The 25342-nt window shown below is 38.1% G+C and overlaps 1 protein-coding gene across 1 annotated transcript in view; it reads right to left on the bottom strand.

Annotated features, from left to right (window-relative positions):
* The window catches only part of SLC2A9 (solute carrier family 2 member 9), a 95117-nt gene that overhangs the window by 56129 nt on the left and 13646 nt on the right, over positions 1 to 25342 (bottom strand). The window contains exons 4-6 of the mRNA XM_061992534.1: positions 20688 to 20812; positions 19198 to 19343; positions 5540 to 5672 (exon numbers count right to left, since the gene is read on the bottom strand). Coding sequence (XP_061848518.1) covers positions 5540 to 5672; positions 19198 to 19343; positions 20688 to 20812 — 404 coding nt within the window. The remainder of the gene's footprint in view (positions 1 to 5539; positions 5673 to 19197; positions 19344 to 20687; positions 20813 to 25342) is intronic.

The following is a 25342-nucleotide window of genomic DNA, read 5'->3' as shown; positions in this document are numbered from 1 at the left end:
ACTTCCAGAACTGCAAAGAAAGTGGTTGTTACCATAAAGACTGAATTAGCATGTAAACTTTGGGAAGATATTTTTAAAGGATCAAAATACTTTTTCATGGTTTACAGAATAAATCCATTCCCAGGCAAAAGAAGGCAGAAAAATAGGGAAGTGGTCACAGGTAGTAGTTTGGGCTTAAGCCTTTGAAAGCTAATTAAAAACAAAACAAAACTGCATGAGTATTATTGTCATATGTTTCCCACACATACATTCAGCTTCAATTCACTAAAGATAAAGTATATTAAAACCAGTGTCTTAAAACAAAGCTTTGTCTAAGCTCTGCTTAAACAGCACAATCTTTGGCCACTGTGGGAGACAGAATACAGGGCTGCATGGTCCCAGTCAAGCGTCTCCTGCTAATGCTGTTCTGAATGGCAGTAGACATATGGGGTGCCTCACCCTTTGCCTCAATGCTTGCAAAAAGTTCATCCAACTTCAATGCTTCTGAATTGAGTATGTAATAATTTCTCTGTAGTAACATCATGTCAACACAAAAACCTCTGATAAAATATAAACCCAGGTATTTTCATATACCACTAAATTTATTAGAGTACTAAATAGCTGGAAGTATAATTTACACACATCTTGCTAGAGAGATTTAAATGGCTTTTTAAATCTAGCAAAATACTGATTATTTATTAACATGTAGCACAGCAAAGTTTAAGAATAAACCTCAAATTTGATATTCCAATTCAGTAAATGTAATTGCAAGCAAAGGCTTTAGACTTTTCCTGTGTGTCACCTCTTTCTCCTTCTAAGTAAAGGAACACACAGATCTTCCGTGAGTTTTCAAACTGGTCTGGGATGACATCTTTACCTGTGCTTATGTCTGGTTTCACAGACCATCAATACAAAATAGGCCTGTTCAGGTTCCCTTGGAACAAGGCAAGATGTGCAGGTAAAAGAAAATCTCCACGTGCCACCTTAAAGGGACACAAGAATTGCTAAATTGAGTTATCAAAGGTCTAGTGAACCAAATACTCTTTGTTACATACAGGAGGTTTACAAAAAGTCTAAAACCAAAACAGACACACCACAATAACACCAGCCTTCAGCAGTCAGCAATCATCTAAGATGGAGCCTCTACCATAAGCCAGCAAGTGTACTAGTCCTGCTTGTCTCTTCCTTTCCAGTAAGCATAGCTTAAAAAGCTTAGAGGCAGACAAAAAACACAGATAAGCAAAAATAAATAATACATGTCCGGGTTGTCAGTCTTATCAGCTTAATTTAAATCACTGGATTTGCAGTAATTTGTTCCTGACGTAACTTTGGTTTTAATATCTCTCCTGTCCATGTGGGCCCCATGAGAGGCATTGTAAAAAATTAGCCACCTGCTCTTTTAAATTATGAATAGCCTTGCTCTTTTATCACATCAAAGGGAATCAACTCTAATCTATCTTTCTAAGAATTTAAACCTACACTTCTCATTATACCTGTCATAATGCTTCTTTCATGACCATGAGAGTTTTAAAGTGTGACTGAACATACTAGATGAACAGATTTTGTACATCACCAACAGATGTTACTGCTGATTATAAGTTACTTGACCCTTAAGACATAGCAATATTCTTGGTCTATGGCAAGCTGGGACACCATTTGAATTCCATTAGTGATCTCCATGATCTGCTACTGTAGCTGCATCAAAAATGCAGGTGTCCTCCTTGTAGTATGAGACATGTCAATTCTCAAATTGAAAATATTTATAACCAATGTTGTTAGTCATAAAATGTTCTGGTTTATCACCCTGCTAATACTGTTTTTATTTATATTGTATGGTTGCCACAGTCACAGACTAGGGGTCTGCTCGGCATGCAACTAATAGACAACTAATGTCAAGTTGCTGTTTCACTGTTCTTGAGTTTGGATGTTAAACTGCCTTTGGTAATTATAGCAGCAGGTTTTTCATCTTCTTCCTGTTTCTCTCCCTGTTACTCTTCACTCCTACCGCTATCTAGAAAACGAATAACAATCCCCTTCCAAAGTCCTTCTCCTCAGCCTTTTAAATACTCATTACTCCTCTGATATCTGGTGAGCATTATGAAGAAAAATCACACCAATTAAATGCTAGCCATTTCTCTCCCTTCTCTTCTCACCAAGAGAGAAGAATGTTAGTTATGGGACCTGTGAGAGAAGCTGGGATGGTTCTACCCTCTCCTTATTACCATGCTCATCTGAGGCCTCACTACTGTGCTCACACAGTAGCTTCTCTCATGGTTTGTCTCTCATACAGATGAGAGCTTGCCTTCTCTAATCTCATCCCTTCTCTTTTTTAACTTACATAATACATTTTGGTCCTTCTCCCTCCTTCAGTGTCTTATTTTCCACTTAAAGGCATCATGTTCTTTTATACCTCTGCCAAAACAAAGAGAATGAAGCCATTTGTATTTTGGTAGCTATAGCCTGGTTATCTCCTGAGGTCAGAATCAAAGGAGGGGATAAAAGCAGTAGCAGAATGTTGTGGAAACTCAAGGATCTGCATTACACCACTGTCTTTTTTATTTCTCTAAAACAATTAGGAAGATTAACGTTGTCATCTCTATTTCAGAGGCTTTGACATACACACAGATTTTAGAGTATTTTATAAAGGCTGATATAGTCATGTGCCTTAAATACAGCAGATCTTTCACAAATATCAATTTTATATCGCTCTAACAAGATACAATCCACAGTGAAATGTGTATTCATGTGAATAGCCTTGATCCATTAGGAGAAAGAAAAACAATTTAGTTTGAAGAAAGACTTGTGCGTTTCTGATATTACCATGCAGATTAACCTAAGAGATAAATAAATCAAAAGCATTACTGTGGTCACCATTAAAATGGAGAATACTGCATTGCCATTACATGGCTTACAAGCATTAGGTTTTTTTAATAACTCCAAACTCCTCTGGTCTCCCTAATATTCTGGCTTTTCCTCCCCCATTTCTGAAGATAATGATAATATCCAGATGATTCTTCTATTCACCTTCCTGTTTTGTGAATTCTTCTGCCCATCTGCTTTCATTCTTTCACTGCATCACTCCAGATACTCAAAACTTGGCTCATCCCTAATCTGGATTTCTCCACATGCCCTGAGGCTGGGAGAAAGGCTCCAAACCTCTCATGCTGGTCTAATATCACAGGTGTCCTCTGCCTTGTCATTCCATGACCAAACTCCTTCCCCACCTATCCACACTCTGAATAGAGATCTGAAAACACTCTCACTTGCAAACCTGCAGTAGGGGAGGGAAGGTTATGAAGGTCATGTAAGTGTAAGAGAATTGCTTGTGTTCCTAACATGCTTCATAATAAGGCATGTAATACTTAATAACACAGAAGTATAAGATTACATGATCTTTGCTGCCATACAAGTGGATTTTATGAACTCCAAAATGATGTCAAAGAATCATCCTTACCTATTTTGCAACTGATATTCTACAGTGAAACATCTATCTTGCCTGTGCAACAAAGTGGTCAATTTTAGGAGCGTGGTTGCCTGATAGGCAAGGAACAGGAAAGAAATTCAGAGTGATATATACCCTTCACTGTCCTACAGTCCTTTGTAAATCTCTATTTAGAATCACTGATCCCTAGCTTCTCTGAAACCTCTGTAGACTACACTCAAAATTAGTTTCACTCTGTACTACAACATAGCTTGGTATAATTTTTTTCTTTTAGGATAAAATAGGTCCAAAAGCTTTTATTGATAAGCGGTTTATAAATTTATAGTCTTTAAGGTGGTTCACGAAAGCCCTCTTCTTGTAATCAGCAAGCCAATTGCTAAAGCTCATTTGCCTTCAACTACTAAGATGTGTGTAATTTTACCCTCCTGATGTTTTCTACTCCAAAATCTACCTCAAATGCTTCTTGATTAGCTATTAAATAATCTTCAGAACACATATGCTAAAAACATACCCGACTGCAGTTGTCCCACTACCAGCAATGGTGTGAATTTCGAGGCAGATGGTGTTATTTTACTGCCAATTTTTTACAATTTTCAGATGCTACCTGTGAGAGGCCCAGCTTCACTGTCAGTGCTGAGGTTTCCAGCTATTGTGGAGGCATTTCCAATAGATCCCTATAACAAGTGTGAGACTAAGCAGTAATGTTGCAGATGCAGACACTCTGCCAGCCATAGCTCTGGAAATACATTTACAATTTTATCAGGTAGAAATGAGCCAGTTTAAACTTGGCACCCAAAGGTATTTCTACCCAGCCCAGCCATGATGCTGTAGAAGTTTCTACTCAACAAGCAGCCCCAACCAGCTCACCACTGTGTCTCTGCTGGGTGCTCTGACCACAGCTGATAAGCAAGCCCTTTCCTTTCCAGTCCCTGGAAAAGCTGTTCTCTTCCTCACCAAATCTCTACTAAGACTCTGTAAAGCTAAATAACTCTCCCCAAAGCCTTGTTCCTTTTATGTCACTTTTTTTTTTTTAACACTGAGCTGCATTTCTAAATGTCTGAGGCTTGAACATTTACAGAATTCTTCATTCAACACCAGACAAACATGGGAGTCTCCTCATTAGCGTCTCTTCTGTTTCAACGTCCTCATCAGAACAAAAAAAGACCAGTTTTTCATTTCATAGGAAAAACAGGATAGTGAGAGTTGCATTAATTTCGTGCTAAAAGATCATTAAAGTTTCAGAGACTGATTCACACTTTGCAAGTAATCCTGCAACTAGTTAGTGACTGAAAACCTTAAGGGTTATATTCAAAATTGTTTTTTACAAATAATTTTGAAAGCACAGTTATGTTCTGCAAACATTTTGGCATTATAATCAGACTCCTTCCTTCTTTGTACACTTCTATTTTTACTGTGTCCCCATAATAAGCAAAATCTAATTTTCAACATTTTCTCGACCATAATGTGATGATATACTAGAACTTATGACTGACAGTAATTTTACTGGGGCAGACCATACAGCAGCTGTGATTGCACAAGCAAATTCTTTTATACATAAAACCTAAAGTAAGAACAAAATATTCTGCTCTGTGCCTGTGAAAATGAAGCAAATCATAAGGAAGCACTGGAAATTTTCAGCTAAATAGCTGTATGAGGTTTTTATTAGACCTACAAAGGTTATTGAGTTACAGAAGCAGAGAGTCAAGCACAGTGACTGCTGAAAAAAAAAAAAAAACAAAACAGCAACAGAGTTGGTGTTTTCATTAGACAAGCTTCAAAGGCTGTAGATAAGGGAGAGTCATGAAGGCTGAAATCACCTTTCACTTCCAAATGAACTCTGCACATAGTGGCTAACGCACAACAGCAAGATGATTTGGTTAGGTTTGTATTGCCATGTGTAATGCCAGATAGGTTGTTGGAGAATTTAATTTATAAAAATAACCAAAGCAACAGTTATATTTACACACACAGAGACAAACAAAAAAGGTGAGGGTAAAACAACCGACAAGCTAGTATCTCCTATTGAAATAACCTTCCTTTACTATGATAGCAGAATTATTTTCCATCTTGCATCCCTACAATAAACATCATATGATGGAATAAAGTAACACATCGTACCTTTTTCTGCCTTGCCCGTGTTATGTTTTTCAAGTAAGAGGTAACGAGGACTTTCAGGAAGAAAAGGAAGAATCACAACTTGTATCAATGAAGGAACAATGATTGCCCCAAACAAGTAAGGCCACCGAGATTCCTGCAAACAGATGCAAACGTTAAGTCAGTAATACTCTCTCATAGTGCTACTAGGAAGAAGAACAGCTTTGATGGGAAACACTGTAACTTTTCATCATTGGACATATTGTGCCCAGGAGCAGAGTGATGTCTTTTGCCTGAGCTTAGCAAGCAGTTTTAACACTTCTTCCTCAGATACCTTACTCAAGGGCCAAGGAAGACAGAATTGAAGCCATCAGCTGACTGAGTATGAAAAGAGAGAAACTGAGAAGCTGGAAAAGAGCAACACATAACACATTTTTTTCCTTCAGCATCAACAGCTATTCATGTAAAAATACAATATATATTCAAATATATATTCAAGTCATTCCAACTCACTTACTAGCTTTAAGAAACACTATAACACTGTTTTCACAGAGTCACATATACCCGCATGTTGTCTCTTAGGCTAATGTAATTGATCTAAAAACATATATATGTATTTGTCTTCTAATTGTCACAATATGTGTAAAATCCTGGTAACACTTCAGCTAAGCTGTAGTTTAGCACAGTTTTTTGGTTCTCATCATGTAGGCAGACTCTTCAGCATTTCACAGCTGGTGGGAATGAACCAAGTTGGGCTGAAGTCTCATCACAAGACTCTTCTCCTTGACAAAACACAACATTTGCATTGCAGGTACAACTGCATAGCTGGGTAGTTTTTATTTCTCTTCAGAAAAGAAGACATATACAGTTCAACACAACCAGAGTGAAAGACATTTAATGCAATAAAAAGATATCTGGCTAATGGTGTGAGGTTGTCTTTATGAATGTTTTGTCTTGCAGCCAATGAGTCTAGCTCTTTAGCTGGCTTCATGCATATTTAAGTGTAAGAAATGGGTTTCATCTATCTTCCTGCCCAAAATCATAGGACCTTAAAGAAATCCTTTGGTTTTATGGTAGTGTAATTAACAATAACACATTATACTGTTTCCCACTCTGAATTAGCTAATCTAACTCAGGTATTCAAATGAAACACCAACAGCCCTGTTCCCAAGTCCATGAAATATTTTTTTCTATTGTCTTGCACCTGATCTGCTGGAAGTCTCCAGCAAGGACCTGAAACACGAGAGTCCTCTGCAGAATCCTCACCAAAGCAAAGCACTGAAGACCCCTCTCTGGCAAGTCTCCCATACAGAAGTCAAGCAGTTTTAACCTGCCAGAGCCCCACTGCCATGTAGGTGCAGAGCACAAAGCTGTTACACTATCCAACACTACATGAATCTACTCAACTGCTAGCTGGTATCAAATACAACTTGACTTTGATAATTTTGTTTGAAATCAACTGACACAAAGTTGTTAACATCCTCAAATGCATTTGTTATTTAAAGCCAGCTATAGAGGGCGACATGGACAGAGCCCTGCCAGGAAAAGGCTGAGAAAGGCAGTAGAGAGCTCGGCTAGCTCTCTGTGCTTATTCTCAAGATAGGATACTTTCAAGTATCTGAAGGAGAAAGACGCCAGCAGTATTATTTTCTCCTGCAAAATGGCCTTCAATCTGTCTGTATTCTTAAGATACCTTCTGTTCCAACTGAATGCCAAGATGAACTTTTTCTGTGATTTTATCCAAGTTTAGCATTAATCTATTTAATTGAATGCTTTCTAATCTGCAACTTGGTTCTTAATTGAAAAGCCCGCTAAGATTTCTGTAGGCTTACTGTTCAGGCATCATGTCTAGCACATTTCCAGAAGCTTGGCTAGATCAAAGGCAGATTATGGTGCATCTTGGCTGATTTTGCTCCGAGAGGCACCAGCTTTGAGTCCCATCTCTCCATCAAAATGAATCTATCCATTCAGAGACTGTATTTTCCTGGACAGAGATGGATCAATTTTATTTCAATTTAATTTTTCACAGTCAAATCAAAGGTCAAAAGTCCTCCAACTGTTTTATGTAGATAGTTTTTATTTTATATTCTCCCACTTCAGCAATGCCTAAAATACAATTTACTGCACGATATGGGATATAATCAAAGTCTCACACCTGAACTGGGGTCTGAGATAACTAAAATCTCTCGGGCAGAATATGTGAGATATCTCCTAATGAAACCTTTCACTTGCTTTTTAGGTGACAGAATTTTTTTTTGTTTGTTTGTTTTTTTAGTCTCCTGAGATGGGAAAATAACTTGAGGAAGGGATTCTTTTTCAGACAATTTAAAGCTCGAGGTTATTAGTCTTCCCAAGAGCATTCATTGCCATCAAAACTTTGACATAATTTCTTCATTCTTAATTATTTTCTAAATGTAGTTACCTAACGTAGAGGATCAAGAGTGGGTAACAATCTGTTTATAAACAATCATCCTGATTCTTATTTTAAAAATAAGAAAATTAAACTAAGTTTAAGACTTTAAGGATAGTTAATCATAGATTCATAGAATGGTAGCGGTTGGAAGGGACCTTTAGAGATCATCTAGTGCAACCCTCCTGGCAAAGCAGGTCCACTTGGATCAAGTCCCATAATCAAAGTAGGTATCTGTTTGTAAAGAACAACTTAAAAAACAGGTACTATAATTCATGATTCTATAGTTTCATCCTACGTCTGCCTGAAATAACTTCTTGTAATATATACACACTTACTATGTACCATGTAAAAGGGGTTTTAAGGCATTAGAACTTTTTACAACACTTCCAGATAAGAATCTTACTCTTGATCAGCACATCATATTTTCTGCATTTTTTTCTACAATGTCAAGGACATTTCTTAAAAGGAAAAGAAAAAAGTATCCTCTGTATATTGTTCTTATTAACTTTCTGCTAGCCTATGGAGAATTACTTGGAATAAGCTTTCACACTTTTTAAAGTCTCTCATAATATATGGTTTTTGAGTTGGTCACAATTCTCTGAAATAACTCTTCTGAAAGTGTTATTTTGAAAGAGCCATGAAAGAGAGTGAACCTCTGAACTTATCCTTTGCAATAAATAACAGTCCCCAACAATATAATAGAAAGCCCTCTGTTTTCACCAGACACTGATGTTCCTTTGTTTCCTCTATTAAAGGTTTCTGATTTACTTGTTATTATGCTAACTTTGAAAATCTTAAGGTAAACACTCATAAGTATGCTCCCACTTGTCATTGCCAACATGAGCTGATCAGTAAGTCACTGAAGTCAACAGAAGCTTCTGCATTTATCTCAAAAGTATTCAGGTGTTGCCTATTCAGTACTATAGAACATGTATTTCGCTTGTTTATCTCTTAATTTACATTATCCATGTTCAATTTCTTCATCTCAACACAGAAAAGAAATAGGACTAAAATTATTTCAAAAGATATGTACAAAACTGAGGGTGAGGGAGCACTGGCACAGGCTGCCCAGAGGGGTTGTGGAGTCTCCTTCCTTGGGGGACTTCAAGACCCACCTGGACGTGTTCCCGTGTGACCTGATCTAGATGGACCTGCTTCTGCAGGGGGGTTGGACTAGATGATCTCTAAAGGTCTCGTCCAATCCTTACCATTCTATGATTCTATGAAAATCAAGTTGAACTAGACCCTATAATGAGAATTAAAAGAAGCAGGGAAAAGGAGGGTTCTCTTTAAGAAAGAACAAAATAGGATACAAACTGGGATAATGCTCAGAAGCAACAATAAGGTAAAGGCAGAAGACAGTGTAGATGTGACTTAGAGGACACATTAACACTTTGGCTCACTTGTCATCAGCAAGGAGATGCATACAGACACTGCTGGTAGAAATGAAAACAACCACATCCCATTTTATCTCAGGAAAAACTGAAAAGACCATTAAATATTTTTATTACAGGGGGCTCATCACCTGCTCAGAACTGGTAAAAATAACACGTAAAGATGGGAGAATTTTATTTTAAACTGTGACATTATGGATATTTGCTTAGGCTGGTGAATGAAAAACACAGCTTTGATCTATTTGCAAATGATAGTTAAATAGTAGAGCAAGTTTGCCAACCACAGACTTATTCAAAGGTTGATAAAATAAAGTACAAAGCTGCCAAAATACAAAGAGGGGCAGTGGAAATGGATAAAGCATGACATAGATTTATGAAATGCAAATAAGTCAAGATTAAACTATACTGGAACACAGTAAAGCAAATGTTACCATGTCAAAGAATCACCAGTGGAACTTACTGTAACAATTAAAAGGTGGAAAACAAACTAGTAAGGGATTATATCAACAGGTAGTGCAGACAGCTGAATTGTTGGTACATCTGAAGTTCAATGGCCTATTTAGGCATTGGTTACATTTTACTAATTAGGAAGATTTAGATAAAATTTGAAGACACTTTCAACACAGAAAAGGCTAAGAATATACACATAGATGTAAAAATTTTAGAAGAAAGAACTGAATTGTTGAAGCAATTCCTTTTTTGTGTGATTATATTTTGCCAAACTGAAGTTATAATGGTCAGACTAAGGCATTCTAAGGTTAAGAAAACAAAAAATCCCAAAGCACATTTTTTTATAAAAACAACTGAAAAAGTCAAATATTTAATTTGACACTTCTTCAATGATGATAGATCTGGTTTAGATTTTGATATTTCCTTTAAGTTTAAAAAGTCTCTCAAAATACCAATCAAGAATATACCTCCCGATTTTTCTTTTTGCCTGTGATTTCAAAACCAAACTAAGAAATACAAGTCTAGAAAATGCAGCCAACTACTCAATACAATTACTACATGCTTCCTTACCATGCTTTACCAATTTACCACATCATTAATATTCAACTTGTAAAAGACAAATTTACATATTAGGACATGAATTTGTAATAATGAGTGATTTTACAAAGAGCAATGGAAAGTAAAACTGAAGTGTTAATCAACTAAGACCTTCAAAAAGTTTAAATGACGCAGTTATCTACCCAGCGTGTGAAGTACACTGGGAAGGAAGTCATAGGTCAAAAAATGTTACATTTACTGCTTAGTAATGTTTTTGCAATATCAGCAGATACTCAAGCATTAAGGAGACAGGCAAATCTAAAATGTTTACTTGCTCATAAACTTCTTAGGTAGTCCAACTAACACAGGATGAGGTTCATACATACTGTCTGCTAATTATTAGCTCAACTACAACAAGTGAAAAAGTCCACCTTTTCAAGTCTGACAGAGAAGCAAAAAGTCAAAACTTAAATATATAGACCATACAAACAAATGGTCTAAGTTTAGTTATATGTGATAACTATGTTTCAGTAGATCAGGAGAAAGCAGTCTGACAAATTATAAGCAACTGCTCTCAAAATGCATGGTTATTTTGAAGTTATTTCTTAATTCAGACTTGTTGAAGGACATCTATCTTTCCATGGCAGCTTGTCTACTGCTTTTCAAACTGACCTAATCAAACAGAGTACTGTTACCTAGAAATTTTATCCTGTTAAGTGTTAGGTGGGTTTCAAGTGTCTATGAGAAAATAGTCCTCACTGATGATAAATTTTCATCCAAACGTTAGATGCTCTGACATTAAGCCTATGGTTCAGGAATCTCTAAAAATTAACAAATATATATATTTCCATAACTCTCTTTCTTCTATAACCACACTTCCACATTCACACAAATCCTCTCCTGCAGGATGTTCTCCTTCTCCAGTGCAAAACTTCAACACTTGACTATTCCACACTGCCAGTCAGCCGTGTGCTGTTTCTAAAACTTCAGGAATTGCAGTCTCACAGCATAACTTTAATGAACTGAATCTCATTTGCAAATATGAAGACTCGCAGCTGTTTTCCTGTTTGTTACTTAATGAGTTCTGTACAGAAAAGGATGAATAAATACCTTTGTATCTGCCTGGGGGAACCAATAAAGAGTTGATTTATAATCTCCAGTTGACACATACTCTCAGCGGGTTCACAATAGATATAAACAAAATATCTCATTTAATGTCCCCATTACAAATATGTCAACACCCACCTCATCCCAACAGGGCTGGTGTAACAGAGCAGACCTTTTCTTCCCATGGGTACTATTGAACTATGACTATGCACCAACCCAGAAGGCCCTGGCAGCATTTCTATACCCTTGACAGCATGACCAAGGCTGTGTATCTCTAGCCTGGTGACTGCACAGCAGCTTCCCTTGGCTGCATCAACTACTGGGTGCAGTGACCTCTAAGCCCGATAGCAACTCACGGCATGTAATTAAGTGCGAGTACCTTGCTAAATGACACAGAAATTGCTTCTGCAATAAGCACCTTAGTGACTTATGTGTTATTGTGAAAAGATGAAGGAAATTTCCCCATTGCTAGATAAAAAAGGAACCCAAAGAATATTTTAAAAAGGATTGCCATCTTCAAAATCACTACCTCGAGAAATTCATAATTGGCATGTCTGGTACCAGTTTGCAGGAAGCACAGACAGGTTTCCATCTAGATAAACACAACCAATGCAGGCTCAGAAAGACATACAAACACCTGCTGAAATTGGTGATTATCTCAAAAGGCACTGAAACATTTTATTGCTCTGTTTTTGTTTCGTTCTTTTTTTTTTTTTTTTAAAGACTGTATTTAGAAGTTCCCTTCTTTGTAAGGGTGTTTATCTGAACTATTCTTAGGTGACACCATCCCTTTATGGATTTGAGCAGTCATTTACAAACACCAACACGTATCCTATATCCTTAGCAGAAGTTTTAAAACAGTCTCCTGGGAAGGTTCTAGCCTTTAACTCAGAGTTTTGCATTTTGCTACATGAATATAAGGAAGCTTTGCTTCTGTGATTTTAAGAATCAATGTTCAAACTCTTCAGTCCAGAGGAATGGCAGGGACCAGGATAGCTTGGATAAATTAGGGAGCAGAACCCATAAACCAAATTCCTAGGGTTTTTTTCCCCATTTTCTACACTAATTTGCTCTTAAGATCTTATTAAGAACTAGCAATTTATATACTACAATAAGTTCCACAAAGCAGCATGTTTCTAAGAATACTATCACATTGAAATTAACAAGACTGCTCGCATATTTGGGCACACTGTTTAGATAAAGTCTTTGAGCTCGGGTTTGAGAGCCTTAGGAAATCACTCTTCAAAAGTTCAACATAAATCCAATGAGATCTTTACACTGTAAATTGTTATATACAACTCCGTGTACACTTAGTTGGTGTCTATTGCCTCTGGCCCTGTCACTAGGCACCACCTGGCTTTGTCATCTTTTCACTCTCCCTTCAGGTATTTATATACATAGATAAGAACCTCCTGAGCTGAGTCTCCTCCAGGTTGAATAGTCCCAGCTCTCTCAGCCTTTCCTCAGTGCTCCAGTCCCTTATCTTAGTGGTCCCTCTCTGGATTGTCTTCTATATCTCCTTGTCTCTCTTGTACTGGGAAGCCCAGAACTGGACAGAGCATTCCAGGTGGGGTCTCATCAATGCTGAGTTGAGAAGAATCACCTTTCTGCTGGCAGTACTCCTCCTACTGCAGTCCAGGAACCCATTTGCCTTCTTTGCCCCAATGGCACATTGCTGGCTCATGTTCCACCTGGTGTTCACCAAGACCATAGGTCTTTTCCTGTCAAGCCATTTTCCAGCTGGGTGGCCCTCACCACATACTGGTGCCTGGGGTTTTTCCTATTCAGGTGCTGAACTTTGCACTTATCCTTGTTGAAATTCGTGAAGTTCCTGTCAGCTCATTTCTCCAGAATGTTGAGGTCTCTCTGGATGGCAGCATGACTCTGGCACATCAGCTACGTCTAGTCTGGTATCCTATGAAGACTTGCTGAGGATGACCTCTGCATCATCATCCAGGTCATTAATGATGACACAGAACAGGACTGATCCCTGGAGTACACTGCTAGTTACTGGCCTTCAGCTAGACTTTGCTTCACTTTGTTATATTTCTAGAATACATCTAGGCAGGATGAGGATGTTGCACTTTTCTGTTCTACACAACCAGATATTTGAAATCATCACAAATAAGACACTTTGGGAATTCAAGTGATTCTGGAAAACACTTAACTACTGGATACTTCTTCCTGCCCTAATGGAAGCTACAAACCCCTTTTTATATTCTGCAAACAGCATGCATATATGAGGCATAAGCTGTTAAATATATATATATATATATATAATTATCTTTAGCTATAGTCACTATCATGGCTCAAGGGGAAGCTAAACATATAAAACAAAAGAGCTCACAGAAAAATATGAGGAAATCGGTTGACTCACACTTTGTATTACCATACTAATGTGTAAAACTCATTTCAAGAGCACTTCCAACAGACCATTTTGTCACCAATGTCCACTTGCAGGTTGCAGTTCCCCAGAGCAATTCTGAATTGCTTTATTTTCTCATCTATAATTTACTACACGGTTTTTAAAGAATCCTTGAATCAGAGTCAAAGGCTAAAGGAAGATCAGTTTTAAAAAAAAATCAAGGAAAAAACCACACTAAAAGCGAAGCTTTAACATGTAAAAGCAAAGCTTAGTTTTCAGAAAAGTCTCCAATTGCACAGGCTGTACAAGTACTGATTCCATCACTGTCTATTTTAGTGCAAGTGAAGGAGTAAAAAAGATCTTGGTAAAGCAAAATAGTCTCATGGGGGATTTCAACTTAACAGATGTCTGCTGGCAGTACAATACAGCAGAGAGGAAACAGTCTAGGATGCTCCTGGATTTGAGGGAGATCACGTCCTGACACAGCTGTTGAGACACCAGGGAAGGCATTGTGCTTGATCTGTTGCTGGCAGGCAGCAAAGCACCTGTGGGTGATGGGATGGCTGGCGGCCATCTTGGACACTGCAGCCATGAAATGATGGCTTTTTCAATCCTGTCACACGTAAGGAGGGGGATCAGCAGAACTGCAACCTTGGACCTGGGGAGGGCAGGCTTGGGCCTGCTGAGGAGTTTGGCTGAGAGTGGCCCTCATGAGGCAGTTCTGAAAGGTAAAGGGGTTCAGGAAAGTGGGACTTTCTTCAAGAAGGCACAGGAGCAGACTGTCCACATATGCTGAAAGATGAGCCAGGAGGGAAGATCAGCATGGCTGAACACAGAACTTTGGCCTGAAGTCGGGATTAAGAAAACAAAAGGGTCTATGATGTTTGGAAGACGGGGCAAGCAGCTCAGGAGGACTACAAGGATGTTACGGAGTGGCGCAAGGAGAAAATTAGCTACAACTATAAAAATAAAAAATGTTTCTGTAAATACATTAACGACAAAAGAAGGGCTAAGAAGAATTTCTATCCCTTACTGGATGTAAGGGGAAACATAATGACAAAGGATGAAGAAAAGGCTGAGGTACTTAAAGACTGAGGCAAAGCAAGAATTAATAGTAAGACCAACTGTTCTCTGGGCACTTGTTCCCTTATGAAGCATGTACAGGTGCTTAGGGGCATGGTTTAGTCGTGGACATGGCAGCGCTAGGTTAACCGTTGGACTTAATCGTAAAATCTATTCCACTGTCAGTGATTCTGTAAAAATGAAAAATTCCTATATAAACTTTCCTAAATATACAGCTACCTATCACTTCAAATATGGTTTTTTTAAGAGATCTTGTAAAGAAAATTTGAGTTTGACACGGCATCTGCAGAAGTTTCTAGTTCAGTTTGTAAGGTCCACTTCTGTAAGGAAGAACTAACTTGAAAGGCACTCACAGTCATCACAGAGATTTTCCTTACTAGACATATAGTATGGTCTTTATGGAGTTTCTTAGTCCTTTCCTAAGTTGAGCTCATTTTGCTGCAGAAATTGATGTTTATCTCAATAACTGAATTTCTTTGCTAAAATCAGTGTGGAGAGAGGATAGTTTGGCCAGTATCACAGACTTATTTCCAGCCAATTCCTTTTTTAAAAACAGGTAGTCTCTAGCCAGATATGTGTTAAAGCTGCTCAAAGTAAACAAACAAATAAAAAAAAAGCAATGTAGAACTGTAATTCATGTTGTTTTAATGACAAAGACAACATCCCATTAATTAAGTTGGTAATCGTAATCACATAACATTTTACCAATGTGACAAATTCCAATTGTATTTAAAGGAAGATTAAGAAAAATCTAGACAAAGACCATGTGTCACTTAAAGACAAATTCTGAGTCTTCTCTGGTATACTTTGTTTTTCATTGCTCTGTTTATTCACAGCATGGGCTTACCCATAAGAGCTATCAAGCCTTAACTCAGCCTTTTCTCCTCAAGAAGCCACTTCTCGTCTCTCATCATTGCTGCTCTCTCCTGTACCTCGTATTGCTCAACTACACTCTTTTTAAAGCCGGATGACAAAAACTACTCACATCATTCAAGAGAGGGACTCAAGAAGAATTTTACAGTTTTTCTGTTTGCTCGAGTTTATTTTTAAATCTGGAAACACCTACAGAAGCAATAGCAATTACCTAGAAAGAGTTGCCCTAATAAGTCTTAAGATGCAAGGCTTTTAGGATGACATACTATCCATTAAGAAACATTGCAGTGTAGTTAGACAAGCTTGTGGGCAAATTACTTAGAAACACTTGAACTCTATAAAATAGTGCTCCCAAAGTAAACCAAATCTATTTTTCCATTGGTCTACCTATGGCAAATAGCTGTTCTGATCAGAGAAGCAGCTGGCAGCCACTTAATGAAAGTCCACCTTCACTAAACAAGCTGAAGCAATACAAGAGACAGCCTGGTGGTCTATAACGTTGAAAAGATGTTACCATTCTAAGAAAAACCTTTGGAGGACATTACATGCAGAAGGAACTAGACGAGCTAGTAACAGTGAGATACACGGGACGACACGGAATGTGCTAGAACTGGACCAGACAATATTCCATTAAGACACTAAGTATAAATTTGAACTTTCAAAACTGAAGTTGACAATGCATTGGCCTTTGCTTTGCAAGAAAGCTATTATGTGACAAATAACAGTTGACCAAAAGAATAATAAGTTGATAGAACTGGCATTGAAAAGATATTAAAACGAACCGAAGAGATTGTCAACCCTCAGTAGTTCCAGTAGAAAGTTTGGGAAAATTAAAGGAATAGGAAACAGCCAACTAGCCTTACAACAGTACCAGAGCCAAAGCCAACCATTGCCCCCCAGTACCTAACCTGTGACTTCCCACATTGCCCCATGCTTCATCTGGGCTGGTCTTCATAAAGAAAAGATTACTAAAATTCACTGTGGGAATACTTAACCTACTTGACACAAAAATCAGTAAGGACTTTCTGAATTGTGACAAGTAATATTCAGAGCTTCAGAGCTATTTTTATCACACTTCCATGTTTAAAGGAACACTGTTGCATTCAATAATAGAGGATTAGATTGTTAATAAATGCTTGTAAGGCCATGCTCCACAGCCTACATAAACACTGTCTTTTTCTGTGGAGAGGCTTCTACAGAATCACTGAAGTCAACAACCTCATATAATCCAGATAAATGCATCAAGCACCAATTTAAATTTAGATTTTCTGCTCAAGCTACTTCAGCTGAGAGCCTGTTCCCAACATCACTTTGTTGAATTTCAGCACGCAATTACTCGAAGAACACTTACACAAAGTTATTCTTGTAGCATTATTAAGTCATTCCTTCTGCAGGTCTTTCTTATGTTAACATGGTGCAGTCAATTCCTTTCCCATCCTGCAATTTAATTGGCCACACAAGCAATGTTGCTGTCTCTTCCTTTTAGAAGAGAGGACCTTGGTCATGCCTGTAGCACTCCCCATGTCCACTCATGTTCCAGAGAGTCTTTTCTAGCAAGATATCCAACTCGGTCTTTGCCCCTCCTTTCTTCAAAACCATCACTGCTTAGAATACTGGCCTCACTTTAAATGCAACTAAGATTTCTCCAACAGAAAAAAGGGAGAAAAAAAATTAAAATGTGGGAATTATTTGATAAGAAGCTTTTATCTCATTAGTGGACAGAAGTAACGACATCAATCAGGAAAGCCTACAACTAGAAAATAGCCAATGTCTTGAGCCTACTTTTGAACTTGATTGAATAAAGTGACAGAAATTTGTGCAAGGTGTTTCCTGGGGAGGGGAGAGAGGAAAGCGCTCAGGAGAAGGACATCACGTTTGCTGCCTCCCAGCTTCAACAGAAGTGATTTCGTCACATATAACCTCTGCAGGAATATCCTCTGGCAATGACTGCTGTTCCTGGTGCAAACCTTACTGGCTTCAGTGGGAATGACATGAAATTAGGGAAGAAAATCCTGGCTGAAACCAACAGAAATATTGGTAAAGTGTTCCAAGAAGGATGAGACTGCACTAGGGACTCATATTTCAAACAGCCTGAGGTTTACCCTGAATGTTAAATTTTATTAATACATTTAAAAAAATGCACCCGCATACCCAACTGGAAATTTCAAGCTGGCTCAAATAATTGTCCTGGAAATAAGATAATTCACCGCAGCCAAAGCTTTGCTCCTTTTACACACTGATATTACTCATCTTGAAAAGAATTAATTCTACAGATAAAACCTATTACATCTTACATAAATTAATGGCTATATTTAATGATGTAATATTAATTAGCTGCATATTAAAGTAGGTTGTAGAAGCAGAAACTCAAACCAAAAAACCCTACTACATAAGGTTTGACATATATCCTTAAGCAGTTCAATCACTCTTGACATTTAACACACTCTTCAGAGCAAGAGAAGGGACATCTATAGAAGCCACACAATGAAGGTCAGTGAAAGCCATTTGCTTTGGTAGGTGAGGGCAGTAATCTGTCCTTCAATAAAGGGTAAATGGGATCAAATCACTTGCCTTGAGGGGAACTGAACAAGATAAATGAGCCCAAGGATAAAGGAACATAATAGGAGAGCTGGTCAGACAAAACTAAAAGTGTCAGGGAGGATGGTGTCATGTATCTACAAAGGAGTTGAATTTGGATGGACACAGGAGGACAAGTTCTCATTTTTCAACTGTTTCAATTTTTTCTGGCTGCCAAAATGGATTCTTAGCTCAGGTTTAACTGAGAGAGGACTGCTGCACACATTTCCTTCACACTGCCTTAAAGATTCATCTCTGGATGAAAAGTATTTCTAAACGACAGCTTGAATAAACCCCCATTTCATTTATTAAGAGTAATGACGACATCCAGTGGCCACAAAGTTAATCTCAGCCTACGACAGCAAGGTAAAACTTCATACCAGAATAGGTAATCTCTTTCCATAAAGGTATATATTAATTCTGCATTTCCAACTCCTAGTCTAAAAGCAGGAATGCATTACAAGGAGACTATCACCACTGAGTAAGAGTCTCCCTACTCAGGTCTGCAAAGAAGCTCTAATCAAGCCTTTCTGAGCTCTACTTTGGATAGGAAAATTAAACCCGTGAAAACTCTTAAGCATTTCCACGGTACTCAAAGACATTGGAAACCAGGAAAGATAAATGCACATTGAGAAATGGCATGGTGGGGAGAACTTGCATATGCACACGCACAAGCCGCTCAAGCTGCTTGCCGGATCTACCAAATTCACTCACGTGTGCACACTTCTAAATGACATGGAAGAAACTACGTTTCAAGGTACTTCAAAACAAAACCCCAATACTTCTGTTTTCCCATTTTGTGAGGAACTCAGTCAATATATGAAAATGTAATACTTTAAATATGCTTGTGTTCTCCCACAGAAAGCATCTGTTAAATACTTACTTGCCCAAATATTTCTGGCAGCCCCAAAACTTGACCAGTGAAAACACCAATACAGATGAAAATTGCTGTGACTTGACCCAATGAACCACGAATTTCCTTAGGAGATATTTCACTCAAATACATGGGAAGGGCACTCAGGGAAATGCCTAGGAAGAAAGGAAAATACCTATATTAAGTCAAATTGCCTTTTCATTATGCCAGGTACAAACCAAATATCTACTGAAGGGAGTGTGAGCGCTAAGCTGTTCACAAGAGTGGCATGAAAACATGCAAAAAACAGATTTGTATCTATCCACAGACAATATGAACTATTTTTTCTCGTGTCTAATTACACTTGCACCATTTAATAACCATGGGATTGATTATCTATTACAGATCTCCAGTGATGTGCATAGGCTGTTATTTGATGAGAAATACCACAGATTACTCAGAGATGAGAACCACCAGTGGAACAGACTTTATGTTCTAACTTTGCTCATCCCAAAGCAAGCAGAATCATGTTATCACCAGTGCAGGTAAGGAAAAACCAACTGCAATGTGTCAGGCACAGAGAGACCAGATACAGTCAGATGAAATATTTTTACTGTAAATGGTATTAGCAGGTGTTTCCCTCAATGCAGGCTTACATCTGCCATGAACTCTTACTAGCAGGCATAATATAGGAGCAGAATGCTGTTCAAAGCCAGTAGAAAATAATGTATGGCCTTGGTTGGTACACTAATAGTATTTACACATCTCCACAGTAATGGTCATATGGTTGTAATCTGAGACAAAAAATTAGTCACTACCAAAATTACCCATTAACTTTACATTGTAAGTGATGGACACATCTACTTTCAAAGTACCATAGTTTGGGCTTACTAACAACATAGCTAAAGCTTGCCAGAAAAGGCAGATGATGCAAAGTGACACAAAAGTCAAAGAACTTTCCATTGTTCAGAGTCTCGTAATTACATTGAGAGTGTGAAACCATCTTACTTCATCAAGTCTGTCTCTGTATCAGGTAAGTATTTCTCACAATCTAGCAATTTCTGAAGTTGCTGAGAATCTCACTGCTAGCTGCAAGACTATTTTGGTGCAGCAATGCCTCCATGATTTACTTTTAACCCAGGGAGACCAATTTGCTAGAAGTAAATCTTCCCCTTAATCCAACTGATATTAGCATGAGATCCAACAACTTCTAAACACAAAGCAGCAAGCAGCTTTAATAAATAAATTACACCCTCCCAGCTAAAGAATCTTCATGGCATGAAGATAGATATGCTCTATAGGAGCTGGAGGAGGAAAGGGAAGGAACAACCTGGGTGGACAGCAGCAGCTACCATCCATTTCAGTGTCTTCTCCAAACATCCTCCAACCCTTAATCTGCTGTTTTGTTCCACTGAAATCAGTGTGGCTAGTCCCTGAAATGCCCCTTAAATGTAAAGAAAGATCCAACAGGGGAAGAAAAGAAAGACTATGCATGGTACACACAGCATGGTACAACCTACCTGCATCAACACCCATGATAATGCGGCCCAGTATAAGCATTTCAAATGACCCTGCCAACAAGGAGAGGGACATCAACAATGCAGCTGTCACTGCAAACACGTTATTGAGCAGCAAAGTGCATTTCCTAAAAGGAAAAGATATTTTATGCAGATATCAACATCATAGCAGTTAAATCTAGTCATATTCAAAGCAAACTATTGTTCTTAAATATCTATAAAACCAAAAAGTGCCTAACAAACATGCCCTCTTAGATGTCGTGTGGAGTTCCAAAATATAGTGTTATACTCAAGTGGATAGAGTTCCAAATCTATATCATAGCTTTAAAATAAAACATATTATAGTTAACTAAAGAGTTTTAAAGGCATACCAATTAGCCATTCTGCACATACTAAGAACCCAAGTGTCAAGACCCATGAGTCTTCTCACTCTTGCTCCTCTTATTTCTGCCCTTGCCCTTTCTGGGGAGTGATGAACAGCTGGATGAGTTCTTGGCTGTTAGTGGAAGCCAAGCCACCACAAACATAGAGTGGGAACAATTTCTCATTATGGTTCCTAAGAAAAAAATAAAGCAAAATCCCTCCAAACTCCCAAGACCGCAGCACTTTCATTTCAGAAAGCGCAACTAATCTTGTCAGATAACCATTCACCACAGTTACAAAGTGTAAGAGTGCAAACTTCAATGCTGACCCACCATAAGACATACTCTGATGTGAAGGTCACTCAAATAATTTCTCTCACATTCCAAATCACAAACTGATCAAGCAACTGTCCAAGTGGTACAGAAAACCCACTGAAGTATAAATATCATACCTAGTTCTCACACAGCACAGGTTGAAGAACATCAATATCCCTATTTCTATAAGTGGGCAAACAGAAGAATAGATCATAAAATGGACTACTAAAGCTAATATATTAAACACTGTCAGATCTGGGAAAAGGAACCTGGACTCAAGTTCCAGTCCAAAGCCCCACATGGTTCTGCTGCATCTACTGCACTAAAAATAGTGGCATAGCACTTATTTAAAGACAAAGATTTTTCTTTTTTCCATTCAAATAATTCAGAATTCTCTCCACCCAAAAGAAATAAAGCGTTTATGCACTCCAAAAGGAAGATGATTTAAAAAACTTCTGATTGAGCACACAGCAGCCAAATCCTAAGCCAAAAAGTAAGTTTTGCAACTTAATGTGAAAATTGATTCTCTGTATGGCTGACTATTCGTACTGCTGCAGGAATGTAACCTCCAATGCTGTACTCAATCTGAAGCAGCCCTATGAGAAGAGCCATCTGCTCCACAGAAATAATTTTCTGTAAGCTGAGAGACAAGTCACTCATCAACTAGATACAAACAGAGCTAAGCTTTAAGGAGTTTTTCTGACTTTTTCTATTTTAAGTATTTTGGATCTTGAAAACATTTGAGAATCTCTTCCTCAGAATTGCCCTTGGCTTTTTTGCAAATTCACATATGATCAATCTCTTGTGATTTCAAGGTTATCATTTGCTTTCATGATATCTGGTAATTCCAGAGGCCAGAACAGAATCCTAGTGACTGTGTGCTCTTCACAGCTGCAATAACTTTAGTTAGAGATTTGAATTAATAATAATTTTGTCAAAAACTCACAAGTAGGAAAATAAGGAAATTAAAAGTTTCATCAAAAATATTACTGTCTCAGAATTCAGTAATAAGAAAGACTCTACTTGGAAGAAAATATACCTTATACGAAAAGCATAATAGGCAACTAGGTGTTTAAATAGCAAGCTGTGTGTTCTTTAAACTAGGTGTTTAAACAAAACATAGCAAGAGATTGAATACTGGATCACCATTTCAACTACAGTAGCTAACTTCAGAATAACAAAGTGGCTGTATTACTAAGATAATCCACAGAAATTCCCTTTATCAACTTCATACTCAAAATTATTCACTGTGCTTGAGGGAAGGCCTTTTCCCTCTCCTGCAAATGCCTCCCTGAGCGATCCACTGAGTGTACTGCTCTGGATGTTCAGGATACGCAACAGTCGCTGCTCTCTGTAGAAGAATTTAAATTATCGAGTGTAAAAGCCACATCTGATGGATGTGGATGAAGGCTCTCTTGAAAAAAATACATCTCTTTTGAAATAACTAAGGCCTAGGAATTCAGTAATTTGGATTTTCTATTACTCTTATAGCAATACAATTGAAGACTGCTCTTCTTAAAATCCTATATTATTTCTGACTAATGCTTTTGATTCCCCTTAGTTCATTATTCTGTGCAGCGTAAAATGGAGCTCAGCTTCATCATACATACAACCCTCCAACCTACACTTGAACAACTTAACTGCAAAGTATTTTATTGTTCTGTCAACATTTCATAATGTTCTACTCAAATACCACACCAGTATGTCAGTCAGGTTTCCTAGACCAAACAAACACACTGCAGTGTGAACAGCAAATTCAAGCATCACACTGATGAGCAGCCTTTATCCGGTGTTCCTGAGAGATTCAATCCCTTCCCATCTCGAATCAAGTACTTGTACACTGTAAGAGAGCTGTTTCCACGGCTGGATAGGGATAAATACAATTAAAAAAGGCACAGTCTTCAAGATTTAAAGCTCTACCCTGGAAATATGATCTGCTCCCATCAAAGTGCTGTGTATATATGACTGAGACCAGCCACCACTTTAACAAATCTGCACACAAAACTATTCTACTCTTCACCAAAAATTCAAGCCTTCTATGAACCCATTTCTTACATCAATTTTTAATAAAGTAAAGCAGACTCAGGGAAAATTCTGGGAATTAATCAGTCTGAGTCAGGCATTGTTTCCTATACTTATGAAATGTGTAAAAGTGAAAGAAGTTGCAGAAGAAATTGCAAACATAAAAAATACGACTATGAAAAATATTTAAGAATTGAAAATCAAATGATGAAGTAAAGGGACAGACTATATTAATGAAGAACAGATAACATATTTACAAAACAGAGAATATCAACCTGCTGTAAGCAGGAAACGGAAGGATCCAAAACCATACTCTCTTTGAGGTGAAAAAATTGATATGAAAGAGTTGGGAGAATGACAAACAGGCCTAGCAATCTAAAGCAACGGAAATAGTACAATCTAAATAGTACAATCTAAAGCAACGGAAATAGTAAAAATGAAGAACAGGAAAGTAGGAGAAAAAAAAAGGATGCTTATATTTAAGCCTCTGTGATGACTTTCTCCAGAGATTTAGCTGAATAAAAAGTTATAAAATTATATAGAATTTACAATTATGAAAAACACAAATGACAAGTTAAGATGCATGCTATAATGGCCTATTTTTTCATGCTGTTATAAATATAGGCAAATTACAAATTACATCTAAAATTCCTTTTGGAAGACTGTATGAAACAAAAAATTGACAGAAATATCTAGTCAACGATTTAGTCAGTACCTGCAGCAAAAAAGCAAACACACACCAGCACACACATTCCTAAAATACTCATATTGCCTGTGGTCAAGATTCAGTCAAATACTATATTGCATAGAGCAGGGACAGCATCTCCAAGCTTGGGGTAAACCAAGTATGAACTTCACCCTAGTTTTGTTCCTCAAACTGTACTTTAAGTAGACAGAAAGAAGAAACAAAAAACAGCAAATTTTTATTACTGCATGACAAAAGAACCATAGAATGGACAAATCTGGTTGAAAAGCAAATAAGACAAGTTGATGGTTTTTTTGTGTACAGTAAGATACTCAGCCTAATGGAAAAAGAATCTTACACTCCTTCGTGAAATCTTTCCTACTTTAAGGCATTTCTTTTCTGTGCTCTTGACAATTCAACTTCTTTGACATTGAAACCACAGCCTGTTCAGAGCAAAAGGCTTCTGTGACTTGCATGACGCACAGTAAGGCCAGACAGAAAACTACTAATTTTACTCATGGAAATTTGTAACTCTTAGGAATTGTGGAGGACTGGGAAGATGTCTGAGGACTGGAAGAAGGGTAATGCCACTCTACTCTTCAAAAAAGGCAAGAAGAAGGACCTGGGAAACTATAGGCCAGTCAGTCTCACCTCCATCCCTGGAAAGGTGATGGAACAGCTCATCCCCAATGTTATCTCAAAACACGTGAAGGAACAGATGTTTATCAGGGAGATCAAGGGGAAATCCTGCCTGACCAACCTGATAGCCTTCTATGAGTGCATAACCAGCTGGCTAGATGAGGGGAGAGCAGCAGATGTCATCTACCTTGACTTCAGCAAGGCTTTTGTCACTGTCTCCCATAAGATCCTCATCAGACAGCTCAGGCAGTGTGGCTTGGATGAGTGGACAGTGAGGTGGATCAAGAGCTGGCTCAATGACAGAGCCCAGAGGGGCTCGATTCTGGCACAGAATCGAGTTGGAGGCCTGTGGCGAGTGGAGTTCCACAGGGGTCGGTTCTGGGGCCAGTCTTGTTCAACATCTTCATCAACGACCTGGATGAGGAGACTGAGGGTACCCTCAGCAAGTTGGCTGATGACACCAAACTGGGAGGACTGGCTGATTCCCCAAAGGCTGTGCTGCCATTCAGTAGGATCTCGACCGGCTTGAGAGTTGGGCACAGAGGAACCTCCTGAGGTTCAACAAGGACAAGTTCAGAGCACTGCATCTAGGAAGGAAGAACCCCATGCACCAGTACAGGCTGGGGATTGACCTG

The sequence above is a fragment of the Colius striatus genome, chromosome 3 (genome assembly GCF_028858725.1).
Source record: "Colius striatus isolate bColStr4 chromosome 3, bColStr4.1.hap1, whole genome shotgun sequence".
Taxonomy (NCBI): Eukaryota; Metazoa; Chordata; class Aves; order Coliiformes; family Coliidae; genus Colius; species Colius striatus.
Note: the sequence above shows the minus strand (reverse complement) of the source record. Positions and strands in the feature narration are given on the sequence as shown.